Source organism: Agelaius tricolor, unplaced genomic scaffold (assembly GCF_023055355.1).
Source record: "Agelaius tricolor isolate 1412-34295 unplaced genomic scaffold, bAgeTri1.0.p SCAF_5, whole genome shotgun sequence".
NCBI lineage: Eukaryota > Metazoa > Chordata > Aves > Passeriformes > Icteridae > Agelaius > Agelaius tricolor.
The window spans coordinates 49541167-49554271 of record NW_027269265.1 but is presented as its reverse complement, the minus strand read 5'-3'; the positions used below and the strand labels follow the sequence as shown (position 1 = coordinate 49554271).

Sequence of the window (13105 nt, the reverse complement as noted above, 5' to 3'; positions counted from 1 at the left end):
TCTCTTTTTAAATTTCTGAACACACAACACATCCAGAAGTCCACGCTGAAAGGCTTTCAGTTCACTGCTTACCTACATTTCCAGAAGTAGGAAGTATTTCACATCCTTCCTCCTCTTTTGCTAACTTTTGTTCTCTTCTTTACACAAAATCAGCTTAAACAGCATTTTCACAAACTTGCAATATTTGGGACATTTAACGACCATTATTACTTAGAACTGAACCATCAGCTCAGGCACTGCCTCTGCTGCCCTCTGATTCAGGAAAGTCACAGCTCAGATCCCATCTTCCCCATTTAAAGAAGTGCAACACAGCTGGGGAAGGGTCTGCAGCACAAGTCTTATGAGGAGCAGCTGAGGGTGTTTATCCTGGAAAAAAAGGAGGCTTAGGGGACACCTTACTGCTCTCTTTAACCACCTGAAAGGAGGCCAGGTGAGGGTCAGCCTCTTCTCCCAGAAACAGCCAACAGGACAAGAGGAACTGGCCTCAGGCTGAACCAGGGGAGATTTAGATTGGATATTAGAAAAAATTACTTCACCAAAAGGGTCACCCAGCATTGGAACAGGCTGCCCAGGGAAGCAGTTGAGCCACCATTCCTGGACAGATTTAAATTCATTGGCACTTGGGACATGGTTTAATGATGGACTTGGCAGGGCCAGGTTAACGGATGGACTTGATGATCTCAAGTTTTGTTTCCAATCTAAATGATTCCTTGCTGTAGTCACTAAAAGGAGTAGATGTTTCCTTTAGTGCAGAAATGCTGGTGAAGCTCTCCAGCAAAGACAAACAAACCTTTGTGCAACGTCTCTACTTTTTTCTTGCAGTGCTAGGAGAAAACATGTCACTGTGATATTTTCTGAGAAATCCCTTTGCCAGGATTTTTCTCCTGAGAAGCCTCAGAAAATAAATGTACACAATAATCATCTGATTTCTTTGGAATGTGGTCTGGAGGTTGTTTACCAACAGGTGCATCTTTGGTTTGTTCCATGTGAATTGTTTTTAATTAATGACCAATCACCATCAGCTGTGTCGGACTCTGAGGAGTCAGTCACAAGCTTTCATTATCATTTTTTTTCTAGCCTTCTGATGTATCCTTTCTCTTTCTTTAGTATAGTTTTAGTATATCATTTCTTTTAATATAATATCATATCATAAAATAATAAATCAGCCTTCTGAGAACATGGAGTCAAATTCTCATCTCTCACCTTGTCCTGAGGACCTCACAACACCACAAACATGCAATTGTACAGTCTTGTATTTCAATGGGACACTTCAAAAAAAGTTCCTTTGCTGATAATAGAGTTTTCAGATGTTTTCCTTGTGCAGAAGTCCACCCAGCACAAGTGTTATTTAAAATTTCAATCTCAGGCAAAATTTGAAGACATTTCTCCTAAAATCCTCTGGATCACCTGGAAAACCAGCAATATTGTTGCAACACTTCAAATTGTTCAGTGAGAGAGAAACCATCAGACTTTAAAAATTCATATTATTTGTAAATCTCTCAGCAAGGACTACTCTGCATCAGTACAGCAGCTCCTGCTCAGCAAATACTGGGTATTATGTTTAAATGCCTTAATCAGGTATTTTAATAACTTGTGTTTAACCTTGACACCAGGTGCTCTGGGTTAGTAACGTTAACTGTGACTTCTGCTTCTACCTGAAATAGTTTTTAATCCTTCAACTCCAAGGAGAATGCAGAAGCAAAACCTGAATTTCATGCCCAACAATCACATGCCACACCAAAGAAACATACCTAAAATCATAAAAGTGAATGCTGTTTTACTTCTCTCCCAGAGGACACTGTCACAGACCTCAGTAATTTCAATTTCCCTTCCACCATTCTGGTGTCTCAGTATTTCCATAGACAATTCAACATTCTCCAGGGAATACTGAAACTGACAATTGAAATGACAATTCAGTATTCTCCAGGGAAAGCAGGGAAATGCAACTCTCAAGAAAGAGTCTTGATCCAGAGATTTAGCTGGCCACCTTCTTAGGCAAGTTAGCAATAAGGGGAGAAAAACCAGACACTGGGAAATATCTGTTATACTGATACACTCCACTGAAGTCAAGATTTATCATTCCACTCTTCAACTGAAAGGACTAAATATCCTGTGAAATGAGTATATCAAAGCCCAACTTTTACCTGTAATCTCTTCATTTGAAGAATTTTATGTCATGATTTCACATGAGAAATAAGTCATTGACTTTTATTTTTTTTAAAGAGTTCAAATTGCACCTCACTACAAAGCCAACTGGAAGAGCAAAAGGAAAGTGGTTAGGCTATTTAAAATTGAATACTGGGAATAATAAAACACAGTGTTAAAGGAAGAAATCTGATCACTAAGTGAAATAGTTTTAGGCATTCAAGCATTTCTGTGCTGAAAAAGTAAAGCACAAAAGTAGCATTTAAAGAACAGTATTAATCTATGATTTCCAAGGACAGAAATTTAAACATCTGCTCAAAAGCCACTTGACAATATAATTGTCTTAATTGGAAAGCAAGCAAAGACATTACATTTATAAAAATTGCATGTTCATGAATTCCACTCTTTAAGTAAAAGAATTTTAAAATAGGGCTAATATTCTGAGATGGCAACAATAAATATCAAGTGTTTGATAACTGTCATCTAAGAAAAATGGATTTCAACATCTTGCAGCTAAATTTTATTAATTTAATTTTAATTTTGTCCAGGAGATTCAGCCTTGAATCACCATGTCCTCTGTGGAACAACTGCCTACATCCAGATTTTGTCAGTGTTATCTCACCCTGCAAACAGCTGTTATAACTCCTGATCTTCAGCAAAAGTTACAGAAAATATGACTGCTTTACCAGCCACTGAAAATTACATAAAATGAATCACAGCCATTAGCACAGTTCTGTCTCCAGATGTGTTTAAAGATTTTGCTGGAAAAGATCAAACAGATCTATTATTCCAGGTATTAGGATAAGGCCCAGTTATTTTCTTTGATTCAAAGCAGGCATTGACTCAAGCACTCAGAGGTTAACATGCAGAGCACACATTTAAAACATCCAAAAATTGGCTTAAAAAGACACACATTTTAAAAAATAATTACTTTAGCTTTTGGCATCTCCTTTATGCTGCTTGATAGACAAACACTGCCTTTATCTTCTCATTGCTCTCCTTTACATTGGTATCAATTTCCTAAGTTAATCAAAACAAATTTCCTTCTCCCTAGAAAAAGAAAAAAAGTAACTGCAAAAAGTAAAGAACAATAAATGTGAAAGTTAAGTGAAAATTGCTGCTCAAGTACTTGGCCACTTTGATGATGAATGTGAAACTATGACATTTTGAAACAAATATGCAACTTGCAAAAGGAAATAACTACATTTTGTCTGATTAAATAAAACAGAAAATTAACAGCAGCTTTCCTGCTTACTCATATTTTACAGAGTCTATACAGAGCTCCTCAAAAAAGTCACCTGCATGTTGCAGAATGAATGTGTATTTTCAAATGTTTCAGTCAGCTCTTAATTCAGGGTATTTGGTCTCTGGTAAGTAAATAAGAATACAGTAGAAGTCCTCATTTGACAAAGAAATGTAAATAAAATCCAGTATTACTCAAACGCTTCATTTCAGCAGTGCATCCCAATCTCATTTTAAAAGTTTTGGTGGTTTCGGTTGTACTTTTTATTAAACTAAAGATAAAATCTTTAAAGGTACAGATAAGCAATAAGGAAAACAAGGGTTTAAATACAAAACTTCAGGCAGAAAAGCACATACCTACTATGTATTGGTAACAAGATTTTTTACCTGTCTAGACAAGTCAGTGACATTCTTGCCAAGTACTCCGTGGCAGGCAATCAAAAAGAGAAGGGCTGGGTGCTTAATCAGATTCTTCTTGGATTTTAACATCTTTAATTACAAATCTGCTTTTAAATTAAAAGTTCTGCTTCTAAGGACATAGAGCAGACCTTGTAAAACAGTCTAATAATGCTGTAGGAAAAGACAATTAAGCTATAAATAAAATGCCCCATCTATCACTGTTATCCAAACTGAGGCCACAATAACAAAAAAAAGTTTAAAAAGCACATCTAGGAGGCAAAGACAAAACAAATTAGATTTAGCAGCAAACTAGAGTCTACAGTCATACTGACTAGACTTGGATGTGATATTAAATAAATGTGATACCACATTTATTCAAGCCAGTCTGTGCAGAGATCCAGCACTGCAATACTGGAGCAGTACATTTAATCTGTAGCAAAGAAATGTAAATATTTGAGATGATAGCAAACTTGGATCAGTAGTGAGGTTAAAACTCATTTTAGTATAATCCACCTGCAGCAAGCAGAATGATGGGAAAATGCAGGGTATAGAACACATGTATTTCACAGCTACACAGGCTTATCCTGTCTCTGAAGCACTTGCTAAGGTTGTTCAGGATTGCCAGACCTGCCTGAGAAAAGGTACCTTTTTGTTTCCTCCATTATAAAACACAAGAACATCCTGCACAATGTATTTGCTCGCAGACAGGCAATCCTTCTAACTAGGTCCAGCAGCTAGAGTTTACTACTGAGAGAATGAACAAGCAACTTTCTTGAAACAAAGTATGTAGCGTTAATATCAAGATTCTGCTGTCCCAAATATTTGAGATTCTCTCTTTTCTGGCAGATAATGGGTAATTAATAAAATTAAAAGTGTTGCATATATTGTTTCCTCATCTGATGTGACAGGCACATTGCACAGGTGTAAAAGAAGTCTGAAATGTAACTCAAGGTTATGAAAACGACTTTTAAGACTACTGCAACACCTGCCCAGCACAGCTCTATGACTGTGTTTATGCTTAAACTTTAGACAGACTTCCAGAAATATTGAAACCCTCACTGTCATATACACCTTCTTTAAAAAGGCACAGACATTCTCCTGCACAGATCCAAGGAATGCAGAAGTGGACAGTGCTTTAGGAAAGAGGCTGAATGAATGAAGTTTTTCTTACACATTAATGTTCAAAAAGCTGGAATGTGTAGTAAACAAAATGTGGAGGCTGGCAGCTTCGAACAACAAGCTCATGCCTTTGTTTCTGAGCTACAACACAAGGAAGCCACACAATCCCAACCAGAACAAAAGAATGTTGCTCTATTTCCCAGAAAACTTGGATTTCCAGCAGCATTCAACACCTAAAAAAGCATCTCACTCTATGTGTGTGTTATCCTTGCTGACCTCTTCAAGTAATCAAAATTCAGCTTTCCAACATGTGTGTATCTTGGAATAAAGGCAAACACAGATTAATGAACCAAGCTAAGTACTTTGTGGTGCAGCCTTGCTTTAAAAACAAACAAACTCCAGCACCTTCCCTTAGTGCTCCTCCCTCCCCTAAGGAATGCACACCACATCCCTCTTCATTCACATACCTTGCTGAACCAAACCACACACAGCATTTTCCTTAGGCACAGCTCCAGGCTTGCCCTTCCAGAGGGCACTCTGAAATTCAGGCACCCTGCACAAAGTATCCTTTTCCCATTTTCTGGGGAAAGGGGATACTACAAAGGGAACTACAAAGCCCTTCCTTTGCTCTCTGCAATTGTTGGCCATCCCTGCCGAGCACAAATCCATCAGCATTTATTCCACTCATTAATGAGTGATCTCCCATTTTCACTGCCATCCAAAAGGACACTGAATTGTTTCCACTAGCTGGAATGAAACACAGCTACTGTATCCAACCAGCAGATCCAATATTCCCAGCTCAATTCTGCTCAAAATCCAGGACAACAAAATGTAATAAACAGGCTGTCTGAGCAAACCCAAAGTAGGAGAATGAAGGACAAGAAAGAGAGACAGAGAGAAATCCGTACAAGCAGCGAGAGTTACTTTCACTGTGTATAGTTCTGCTTTCCCAGCGCCCAGACGGAACACTTCCTGCCAAGAAAATTTGAAATGAGAAGAGGAAGAACCAGCAGGGGTTTTCACCCAGCCTGGCAGCTTTCCCCTGCTGCCAGGAGCCAGTAGAGGCCGCTGAAGACCATGGATTGCTCCCGCAGAGCTGCGGGATGGGACAGCAGCTCCCCGACCCTCGCCTCTCACCTCAACAGCCACTTCTCGCATTTTTCTTCCACTTCTCCATCCCACAGCCGCTTTTCCACCCGTACAATGACCTCCGTGAAGCCCAGTCCCCCTCAAGGGCAGCTCCTGCCCGTGAGCTATCACTGGTGGCCAGAACGCGCATTGCTGCACTTGGCGCGCCCAGGCTTACCCCAACTAGGCCTTGTGCCCCTTGCTGAGGAACCAGTCCAGGTTTCTTTCCCTAGAAGTTTCCCCACGACACTCCATAGCACACAAAACCCATTCATTTCACCAGAGACTATCCTATGTGAACATATCATTTACAATGAAGTTCTCACATGGTTCCAGCTACCCAAGTTTTATTCCACTCCAGGAACTCTCCCCAGCTCAAACTGGACATGCACAGCAGTGACACAGTGAAGTGAACCCAACCTCACAGGGGGGTTTCATGTCAGTTCATGTACTTACTCATACATTACCTTTTATTCAAGCACAGGGTCAAGAACCACAAAGGACATCACCTACACAGATGAGGACCTCATCATGAGGGTCATCACTATTCCTTACAGTAGCTAAGTGCTCCAGCATCTTTTACTTCTACAGCAATAACCATCATGGAGAACAGAGCAAGAAATAATAATTTGTTTACAGCAGGTCAAGGAACACCTACAGTAAACAGTGTTTCAACCCACCCAAACAGCCACAAAAAAATTATTCCATTTTCAACATCTTACTAGGAGAGGAGAAGACAGGAATTTCTTCAGGGCAGAAGAAACCTGTTGATTAAATTTATTAATGAGATTATAAACAATCTTCTCAGATAATCAAAAGAACTGAACTCAATAATCCAGATGGTCTCTTCCCCTTTGGGCTTCTGTGATTAAATAATCATCAAGTGGGTATCACCTGTAGCCCACTGTGGGTGAATCTGAGCTCCTGTATGGTTGTCAGTGAATGTACATGCCTGGCACAGCAGAACCAAAGTTAAAAAGGCAGACTTCTGTTTAGTGTGCTTTGCTCTTTTGCTATTTCCAAACACTTGAAACACATACCATGCATATTTCCTACACACAGTACAGGCTAAATACAAGAATTAAAGAATTACAGTTGCAAACAGTTACTGACTATTGCTATGCCAATTTCATGGGTTTGTTTTTTGTACGTCCACTTTGTTACCCAAAGAAGAGGCCAAGTTAAACTGGAAACTGACTTCAGAAACAAATAAAATGTTAACTTGAGATATTTAAGTGCTGATTTCTACTTTTTTGTTCCTAATTTTAGGCTACAATTTGAATGCATGATTACCTTTCAGAGGAGCAGTACCATTGCAGCTTTCAAAAAGAACCTCTGTAGCACCAGTACGCATTTTTAACATATTTAAATCCAAGGCAGTTAGGTATCTAACCCGGCAAGAACAGATCCTTTCACACCAACAGCCACCTCAATCTTTCAAATCTGTAAGGAGGTAGTAAAAAAGCATTCCACACTTTCCAAGCTTTCCAACTTCCCCAAGTCTTTTGGACAATCAGGAAAAGAGAAGCAAATGGAAAGAAAAACCTGCACTGTAATGCACACATGCACTGCTTTACCATCATCACCGCCCTCCCTGCATGTCCCATGTCCTTCCCCACAAAGAGTTTGCCCACCACAATTAACATTTCACAGCAGCAACACAAGAACCAAAAACAAACCAGAGCCAGTGCTGTCCAGTGCTCATTCAGCTCCACATATGCTCAGCAACAACCTTTCTGCAGAGACTCTCCCATAAAGCATTTGGCCCACAAACACAAAGTATTTGAAAAACATCAGTAAAGAAACAAAAACAGAGATGGAAAAGTGTGGTGCAAGCTGTATTCAGCACTCAAAAAATGTGGCAACCATGATATTTTCAAAGACTACTACATGGAGATCTGGAAGAATCAGTTTATACATCACTTATTTAATGTTTTATTTACTGATTTTAAGATAAGAGACAGCACTGCCCTAACAGGGTTTGCCACTACCAAGAAAACCTGATGAATATTTGGAACAGAGAAAATCATTTGCAAAGATATGGATGAGCATAAATGGGAAGAACTGAAATGTAGCTTCCTAACATAAATTACAGTTCTTAAAATTTAAAGCAGTAAAGAAAGACCTGCATGTTTCAGTCAATTGGCAGCATTCACATGTGCTGTCAGTGTGGGTGTCTTCCCTAAATAGGCAAACAACCTAAAATGCAGAAAACTGAGAAATTTTTGAAGCCAAGAAAGCACTTTTGTTGTTTGAGAGCCTCACAAAAGCAGAGGACTCTGTTCACTCACATTCAACAAAGATGACTTCATATTGCAAGAGGTGCAGAGAAGAACCACAGGAGAATCAAACAGATGGAGAGGCCTTCTTAAAGGGCTGCACAAAGAACTTGGTTTGCTTAGTTGAGCAAAACAAGGCTAAGAGTGAATGTGATTTCAGAAAAGCATCTCATGTAAATAACCAAAGGGAAAACAGCACCCCTTCCCTCACAGGACAGCTGCCCAACCACAGAACATTCTAAACCAAAACATTCTAAACCAAAAACATTCTAAACCAAAAACATTCATTTGGAAAGCTTCTATCCAATGGAAGTGGAGTTTAGGAAATTTTTAAACTCCTGTTAGGTGGAAAGGGGAGAAAAACTTACCTGGTTTTGATATGAAGCTTGACCACCTTATAAACCTTTGTTTCACTTTATGATGTTTCAAACCTTTGTTTCACTATATGATGTTTCAAGTTTGTCCACAGTATTGAAAGAAGCAATAAAGACATGGAAGTAAATGGACATAAGATTTCATGAGATTTTTACATGAAGGACAACTCACATCTAATATTTTATCTAATATTTTCATGATGCCTGTACCAGAAATCACTTATGTAAGTGGCGTTCACCTGTATATGTTTAAATAAAATGTTTGCAGTTATTTAAAACAGCAGTAATATTTAGTAATACTTTTAATTTCATCAGAGAAATAAGACTTCCAAGATCCATTAAACAGCCCATGTAGTTAAACTACGATAGGTTGTATTAATTGTGGAAATTACCACAGGGGGAGGGGTTACTTGGAATGTTCCTCCTGACACCCTTCAATAAATTAGTATCCAAGGAGTAACAATGTGTTTGTGAACTTTCTGTAGACAACACCAGACTGGAACTGTCACCAGTACAGAGAGGACTGGGTAGTTATCCAGGAATGCTCATGGCTTTTGAGAGCTGGAATGCCAGAAAATGGAATTTAAGAGTACAACATGTGAAATCATGCGTTTAGGGACCGGTAACCTTTTCTGTAGGCTGAGAACTCATCACGTGGAAGCAACACAGGAGGAATGAACAGAGCAGTGAGGTATGGAAATCATCATCCAAGGATACTGATGTTTACATGAGCCCAACAAGAGCTCAGTATGCTCATGGAAGAAAAAATGAGAAATTCCACTAGGCTCAGGGAGCCTCTGAGCTGAAATCAGAGAGGTTAGAGCAGTGCTGGGGGAAGTATCACTGCTGAAGAGTTAAATATTGTATTCCGTATCAGGAGGATCTTTAGTCTCAAGCAGTTCAGCTGAACAGATTTATGTTAAAACATTGCTCTGTCTCCTCACAAAACCTTGCTTGGCTAAAGATGACTGAGTTTATTAAACTGCTCAGTAAAATGAGCACACTCCATTCCTTATTTCATTTCCTGCAGCTGTTCCAGCCCAAGGTAAAGAGCACTATTAGCACAAGTTATGAAAATGCACTGCACAGAACTCTAATTCAATAGATCAGAAATCAAAAGTTTTGCAACTGCCTGACAAAGAAGATAAGAGATGGTCTTCCAAACACAGCAGTTGAGAAGGGAAATTTAAGCTGTTGTAAAATTGCACTAGTAAGTTTCTGGAAAAGACAGCAAAACAAATAGATGTATTCCTACACCTAGAAGTTTATGTACCCATGTAAAGGATCTGTTTACAGTACATTTACAGACTGGACATTTCAGAGTTCCATCTCTGGCCTGTGCAATCAGCAGAACTTTTATTCCTTCCTTTCAACACACTGGCCATAGATAAAGGGTGGCAGCTCTAAGTGTTATTGAGCTGCTCTCCAATGCTTTGCTACTACCTCCTCAAGAGTCAAGGGCTAAACTATCTGCCCAGCCCAGCACCGTAAGGAATTCTCTGCCTCAGACAAATGAAGATTGAATGCCTTTTTTCCCTCCACTTTAGGTGAAAAAAGGACATTTTAGGATCGTCTGGAATTTTATTTAACAAACATCCTACATGTGAGGCATTTATTATACTTTCAGTCAATTGCTCCTTCACCTAGCCCAGTATGGTTTGGAAGTTTGATATTTACCAAAACCTCAAGTTACTCAAAGATTTTGGGGTACACTCTGCAGGCATTTCAATACTGGACAACCATGACACTGCTGTCAGCAGTTATTGGGGCAGTACTTAACAGCCTGGGAGTTCTGCACTGGAGCAATGAGATAGTCTGAGCATTTTCCAGTCCTTTTCTGTTGGTTCCATTAAATTTGTCAGGCATTCCGATTTGCAAAGGAAAATGCAAAGGCATCACACGTGACACGTGACTCTAGATCCAAGATGTACCAGAGTTTTACTCATTTGATTAAATCTCTACTTTTACATCGGTGTTTGTCTTTGTAAAAACCTTGTATCTGCGATGTTTGAAAGAAGCTCTCTTAGTTACCCAGCTTTACTGCAACACGCTTGCATCTCATAGAATAAAAGCACCTCAATAAGCAGCACATCCCTGCTTGTAATTGCTCTCTGAACAAGAAACGCCACATGAAAGATCCCGGCAGCCACCACCAGCCCTGGCAAGGCAACTTCATCCGCTCAGCCCCGTCTCCGGGAAGAGACACTGGAATCCTTTCACTTGCAAAACTTCCCGGGGCTGCGTCCACAGCCACGAGCCATTTAAAATAACAAAACCACCATTCACCTTCCACCTCGGCCGGCGCTCAGCCCGGCAACGCTCCACCTGCCGCAAACCTCACCGTGAATAGCGGGGAGGGGGGCAGCAGCCAGCTCGCCAACAAACGCACACACAAAAACCCCAAACAAACAGGGAAAACTCAAGTGCCGCCTCCAAGGAAACCTGTTGCTGACCACCGCCGGAGCGCGGCTGGGGGGATCCCGCATCCCGCCGCGCCCGGAGCCAACTTTCCCGCTGGCAGGGCGCATCACGGCGCCGCTCTGGCCGGCGCGGATCATTGATGAGCGCGGCGGGCGCGGCGGGCGTGCGGCCCTGGGCGGTCGGCGCGGGGCCGGGAGCCGGTACTCACTCGATGAAGTAGCTGGCGCCCTCCTCCGAGAACCCCTCCTCCCATCCGCGGGGCAGGTCTGCAAGGCACGGGGGACGGGGAAAGAGAGAGAGAGAGAGCGGGAAGGAGGGGTGAGAACTTCGCCCGCGGAGCCTCCCGGCCGCGGGGCAGGGGCGAGGAGGGGGCGCCGGCCGCGGGCACCCACCTGAGCGGATCATGTGGCCGGAGTTGACGGGCTCGCCGGTGCGCGGATGCAGCCAAGTGGTGCGGCGGGTCAGGTCGCTGCGAGGGGAGAAGCGGAAAACATGCACCTGTTAGCGAGGAGGGCGGCGGCGGCGGCGGGGCCGCGCTGCCCCCGCGCCCCTCCCGAGGCTCCCCCTTACTCGATGAAGAAGACGCGCCCGTCCCTGCAGACGCCGTAGGACCAGTGCTCAGGTAGAGTGTCCCGCCCCACCGCCGCCGCCATGTTCGCCGTGCGCGCCGCCGGCCGGGGCGGGGGTGCGGGCGGGCGGGCGGCCGGCTCTGCTCGGCGCCCAGCGCCCGGCTCTGCTCGGCAGCGCCACCGCGGCGCGGGCGGGGGGCGACACCTCCCGCCCCTCGGGAGGCCGCGGGCACGGCGGCGGGAGCGGGAGCCCGCGGTGCTGCCGCCCGGCTTTGTCCGCCGCTGCCCCGCGCCCGCCCCCCGGCCCCGCCTGGGCTGCCGGCCCCGGCGCGGCGCAGCGGCCCCCGCGGGCACCCCCGCCGTCACCCGGGAGCCGCACACCCATCCCCGCAGGCGCTGTCCGCCCGGCGGAGGGACCGGGATTGTCCCGTGGCCCGCTCCGGCAGCCCTAGGAGCCGCGCCCGGAGCGGGGGATGTACAGGTGTGAGCGCACCTGGCTGCCGCTGTGCCCCGGGGACGCGCTCCCCGCGGCGCCAGGTGAGGAGGGACGGACAGGCCGCGGGGACTTTGAACCTCGAGCACAGGGTACGGGGGCACCGAGGTTAAAACATCGCACACACGCGGCAGCAGCAGCCGGCCGACAAAGCAGAGCTGTCCCCGGCACCGGGAGGGACCTGTGCCAGCCCCTGTGCTCATCCATGACCTAAAACAGGCTGGACGGTAACGTGAGGGAGCCCGCTCGGTGCATTTCAGTGGGGCTGGGCCGGCTCCCAGTCAGACCAAAACCCTTCCTGGTGCTGCCGTGCTGTGTGGGCATGCTCCGGCTGAAGTGCTCCAGTCACTCAGAATGTGGTTTTGGGACAAAAAGTGGATGAGACGAGCAAGGAGTGGTGTGCCCTACAGCAGAGCCCGTAGGTTTCTTACTCTCATCCTGGCTCCAGCCAGCAGAGCAGGGATGGCTGCCAGGTGGGGAGTCCTGGCCAGCGCCTTGGCTTGGCCGAAGTGCGAGTTGCAGCAGGAGTGACAGAGCCAAGGGGTCCAGCGTGCAGAAATGCCTCTTGCCATGAGGGCAGCAGCGGCGGAGCCAGGCACGGCTCTGTGGGATTCGTGCTGTTCTGATACTGGGGAAGACAGAGGGATCCAAAAGGCAGGAAATGGGACATTCGCAGGCTTGGCGTGAAAGGAGAGTGTTAAACGGGAAAGACAGGCTGCAAAGAGAGGTGGGAAAGGGTGGGTGGGTCCGACTGGGGTCGGGTTAGTGAAGAAAAACAGAGGAGACCAACTGAGGACACGGCTGTGGGGGACAGGGAGAACGCCAGCATGCAGTAGGAGAGTGTAAGAGGGCAGAGTGCTGCAGTACAGGGAAAATGACAACGTTTGCTTTTCCTTCTAAATAACCAAAATAAATCATCAGAAGAAAGCAGGAGGC

General features: G+C 44.3%; 1 protein-coding gene across 9 annotated transcripts in view; it reads right to left on the bottom strand.

The window, feature by feature from the left end:
• The window catches only part of PLEKHA7 (pleckstrin homology domain containing A7), a 146089-nt gene extending 134136 nt beyond the window's left edge, over window positions 1-11953 (bottom strand). For 4 of the 9 annotated variants that reach the window (XM_071427866.1, XM_071427867.1, XM_071427868.1 and 1 more), the window contains exons 1-3: window positions 11678-11953; window positions 11500-11576; window positions 11316-11373 (exon numbers count right to left, since the gene is read on the bottom strand). In XM_071427866.1, coding sequence (XP_071283967.1) covers window positions 11316-11373; window positions 11500-11576; window positions 11678-11760 — 218 coding nt within the window. In that variant the 5' untranslated portion in view covers window positions 11761-11953. The remainder of the gene's footprint in view (window positions 1-11315; window positions 11374-11499; window positions 11577-11677) is intronic. The other 5 variants (XM_071427869.1, XM_071427871.1, XM_071427877.1 and 2 more) reach the window with 3 other exon arrangements.
• Window positions 11954-13105: the final 1152 nt, after the last annotated feature.